The sequence below is a fragment of the Triticum aestivum genome, chromosome 2A (assembly GCF_018294505.1).
Source record: "Triticum aestivum cultivar Chinese Spring chromosome 2A, IWGSC CS RefSeq v2.1, whole genome shotgun sequence".
NCBI lineage: Eukaryota > Viridiplantae > Streptophyta > Magnoliopsida > Poales > Poaceae > Triticum > Triticum aestivum.
Genome location: NC_057797.1, coordinates 579,933,998 through 579,938,172, shown reverse-complemented (window position 1 = coordinate 579,938,172; position 4,175 = coordinate 579,933,998). Strand labels below are relative to the sequence as shown.

The 4,175-nt window shown below is 47.5% G+C and overlaps 1 protein-coding gene across 1 annotated transcript; it reads left to right on the top strand.

Moving 5' to 3' along the window:
- Positions 1-327: 327 nt before the first annotated feature.
- Positions 328-2,307, top strand: LOC123189534 (probable aldo-keto reductase 3). Its single transcript, XM_044601970.1, has 5 exons — positions 328-610; positions 719-910; positions 1,139-1,311; positions 1,488-1,590; positions 1,691-2,307. Exons 1-5 carry the CDS (start codon positions 386-388, stop codon positions 2,030-2,032), a joined length of 1,035 nt encoding a protein of 344 aa, XP_044457905.1. The 5' UTR covers positions 328-385; the 3' UTR covers positions 2,033-2,307.
- Positions 2,308-4,175: the final 1,868 nt, after the last annotated feature.

Below are 4,175 nucleotides of genomic sequence, written 5' to 3'. Positions count from 1 at the left end.
TGGAACCCCTATTATAATGGAATAAAACTATTTTTAGGTCGTAAAAAATTTAATAATAGGTGGTATCTTGACTTTGACCGGATGTTATCCGAATGAGTGCTATCACAAGATGCCGCAGCCTTTGGACTACTTTACCTAAAAATATTTGTCTGGACTGAATTGTTTGACAAAAAAATGGTCACGCATCACTGGGTAAACTAATTTTGGGCACATTACGTACGCGGTGACGCTCTGCTCTGGTTTGACAGCTCATTCAAACCCACAGCCTGGTGACCTACTCCATGACGCCCTCCACCGCACTATAAATTGCACCCCAGCATTGCACTGCAAGCTCCAGACCTACTTACTCATCCACCAATCATCAGTTCATCACAGCACGAACGACATGGCTGCTGCTCCGGTGGTTGTGCCGCGCATGAAGCTGGGCTCGCAGGGGCTGGAGGTCTCGGCGCAGGGCCTCGGCTGCATGGGCATGTCCGCGGCCTACGGCGAGCGCAAGCCCGACCAGGACATGATCGCGCTCCTCCGCCACGCCGTCGCCGCCGGCGTCACCTTCCTCGACACCTCCGACATCTACGGCCCCCACACCAACGAGCTCTTACTCGGCAAGGTAGGCTACCTCCTTACTACAGCCACCCGACGTGTTCCTTGGCTCCTCGCTAGTTGCCATTCGCACGCGGATGTCTGACCGGCCAGAGTTCTCCGTGCAATAAAGCAGGCGCTGCAGGGAGGGGTGAGGGAGCAGGTCCAATTGGCCACGAAATTTGGCATCACGGCCACCTGGGAGGTCCACGGCGACCCGGCCTACGTGCGGGCGGCGTGCGAGGGCAGCCTCGCCCGGCTCGGCGTCGACTGCATCGACCTCTACTACCAGCACCGCATCGACAAGAATGTCCCCGTGGAGATCACGGTCAGTACTACGTACTCAGTCTGTCCAAAAAAATTTATCCCTCAAATGAATATATCTAACATCAAGTTAGTGCTACATACATCAATTTGAAAAACAAACTTGGAGTAAGTTTTTTCAGACGAAGGAAGTACTACGTAGCACTACTTGTTTAACTTCGTTTCATTTTATACAGATTGAGGGCTTGTAGGTATTGACTGGTCTACCTTCTTGACTTCCGTATGCATGTAGATGGGTGAGATCAAGAAGTTAGTCCAAGAAGGAAAAGTGAAATACGTCGGGTTGTCGGAGGCCTCGGCGTCGACAATAAGAAGGGCACACGCAGTTCATCCCATCACCGCCGTTCAGCTGGAGTGGTCTTTGTGGTCAAGAGATGTCGAAGAAGATATAATCCCAACTTGCAGGTATTTGCAATGACTACAAACCTATTTTTTTCGCAATTTCTTTTCAAAATCAGCTTCATATGTAATATCCCTCCGATCCAAATTAATTGCCGTAGCCTTAGTACAACTTTGTCATACCATGCAACGTCCTCCTTATGTAGTCCCAGAAAGAATTTACAAAATGTTTTCTGTTTTAGAGAACTTGGCATTGGAATTGTAGCTTACAGTCCACTAGGCAGAGGTTTTCTATCCAGTGGACCTAAACTAGTGGACACATTACCAGAAGACGATTTCCGCAAGGTAAATGAACCACTCATGACACTTCCTTCTTCATGCGGTTAGCTATCTTACTTTTCTCCTTTCTCCTTTTTCTAACAAATGCATCTCATTGCGTTTTTAGAATCTCCCAAGATTTCAACCCGAGAACATGAAGAAGAATGCAGAGATATTCGAGCGCGTGAGCGAGATGGCTGCGAGGAAGGGTTGCACGTCGTCTCAGCTCGCGCTGGCTTGGGTTCACCACCAGGGAAGCGATGTGTGCCCCATACCCGGCACGACGAAAGTTGAGAATTTCAACCAGAACCTGAGAGCATTGTCTGTTGAGCTCACGGCTGAGGAGATGGCTGAGCTCGAGTCCTACGCTGCCATGGATGCGGTCCAAGGTGATCGGTACCACAACACGTTCCTCAACACCTGGAAGGACTCCGAGACCCCTTCCCTGTCATCCTGGAAAGCCACTTAGTTGGGTATCATGGGAATCAATCACTATGCTGATGCTTCGTATCACTGGTTTGAAATAGTTGCAAATCAAATAATTTCACGAGCACTCCGTGCATGGATGGAATCATGGAACCACCAATTGTTTACTAATGTAGCACAATTCCTGCCCATGAGTGTTGAACTTTTTATTATGCCTGCAAGGAAGTATCCCCCAAGTGTTGAACTTTTTGGCAGGGCTACAAAGGCCCTTTTGTAACACATTTTCGTCCGGAAAACCATTTAGAATTCCCAACCTCATGTGAAGATTGCGGTACGCGTCGCACCTCCTTACAGGGGCCGAATTACATCAATTGTTGCACCTTCTACATACACTGGTTGTTACTTCAATTGTTACACACGCAAGGAATAGAAATAAACAGAAGATTACAACATAGTAAATCTATCTGCCTAACAAACACATGCTTCGTGCACCCTGATGCAAGTCTTCTGGAAGCCTCTAGAGTCCTTTGGATACTTCGGCCTACGGCGGCGACCTCACTGTGGATTGTGATGACTGCCAAAAGGTCTTCGCGAGGTTAATCTCTCAAGATCCGGTGCTTGCCTTCGGCTGTGAAATGCAATTTATGGATGACGACTTGATGCACAAGGTATGGTTATGCAGTGGCGCCGATTGATTTTCCAGCCCAGCTTCTAGGATTGTGGAAAAGTGATGGCGACAACCCATGATTGGCTTTGATGGTGGTATTTCTCGAGTACCCAGTTTTGAGCTTCGGGGTGAAAAACGTAGGTATGATCCGAGTTGGTTGTACATGACAATGGTGATGTTTTTGTGTCATTATTTTATTAAAGGCATTGCTTGGATATGCCCAGTCTGGTTCTTCCGAGTAGAAATCTAGACTCTAGTCTTTGGTGGTCGGAATAGGTGACCGAGGTGATGTTGAATAACCTCATTGTTCTTGTGGTGTCATGAGATGGTTAGTGCAGAGATGATTATTATTGTAGTTTTTTTATTTTGGATTTGATCACTTCGGGGTTTTGGTTTTCTTTCTGGCTTAGACATGACTTTCATATTGTGTGACTTTGCTAATCGCTGCACCAATGAACTATCATGGGTAAGCCCATAGATGATGTCAAGAAGCTACTTGATGATATGCAAGGGAACCATGCCCAATGACATGTTGAAAGAACTACCACCAAAAAAGTCAATACAGTTGAAGAAAACAACACGGAGTTGACAGCTAAGCTTGATGAACTCATCTCCGTCATGAAAGGTAAAGAAGAGGTAGCGTAAATGCCATATCACCGATGTAGAAGTCAATGATGTTAATTTCATTGCTCGTAATAGCTATAATCCAAACTGATAAAATAATGGGTATGCCCCAAAATATACACAGTGATGCTATGCTCTAGTTCAAAATTTGACGTACGTTGTGGTTGGGTATATGGCGTTTGGCCAGAAAGGCGCTTACAAAGTCGGTTTATAAGGAGGCGTTTGTTCTAACAGACGTATATATCATATGGACAAGGCTTCACAAAGCAACTGCCGGTAGACAGTTATGTTAAAGATAATATTAACCGCCTATTTAGCCTAACAATGATGCTAACTATTTCTAACAAACTATTATGATTTCCTATCAGAAGAGGCAACAACAATATCCTAAATGACATAGCTTGCCTCACACGCCCTAATAATTACTCGCTTGAACGCTCTTATATTATGGGATGGAGGGAGGCTTTTCTGAGAATGTGCCACACACGAATGACTCAGTGTATGGACAATCTCCTTGGATCGCCTCGTCACTCACTCGACACGCCGGAGCGGATAGCAGGCAGGCGTCGCCGTCGTATCGTGTGTCCGAGACAAACCTATCCACAAGCCAGCCAGCCAGCCAAGCCAGGAATCGTAGACAGGACACATGCATGGCTGTGACACACACGATTCGGATGCCAGGCCCGTCCGATTCTCCGATGAGTTGCGTGCGTGAGCTCACGAACCCCCGGCCAACGGCGACGCTGAAATCGACCGACGGGGCGTGGGCAGTCACTTCGCACTTCGGTGTCCATCATCGAATTTTTCATGTGGCGGAGACGGGCGGTGACCCGTCGCCCATCGCCGTGGCATCTGCCTCCTGGACCCACACGTTCCTTTCCCCCGTGGCGTGCCC

Excerpts from the sequence above, each read along its gene's own strand:
- LOC123189534 (XM_044601970.1), top strand. The coding sequence starts at position 386 with ATGGCTGCTGCTCCGGTGGTTGTGCCGCGCATGAAGCTGGGCTCGCAG. Across the intron at positions 1,312-1,487 it reads GATATAATCCCAACTTGCAG|AGAACTTGGCATTGGAATTG; the intron begins GTATTTGCAATG and ends TTTCTGTTTTAG. Across the intron at positions 1,591-1,690 it reads CAGAAGACGATTTCCGCAAG|AATCTCCCAAGATTTCAACC; the intron begins GTAAATGAACCA and ends TTGCGTTTTTAG.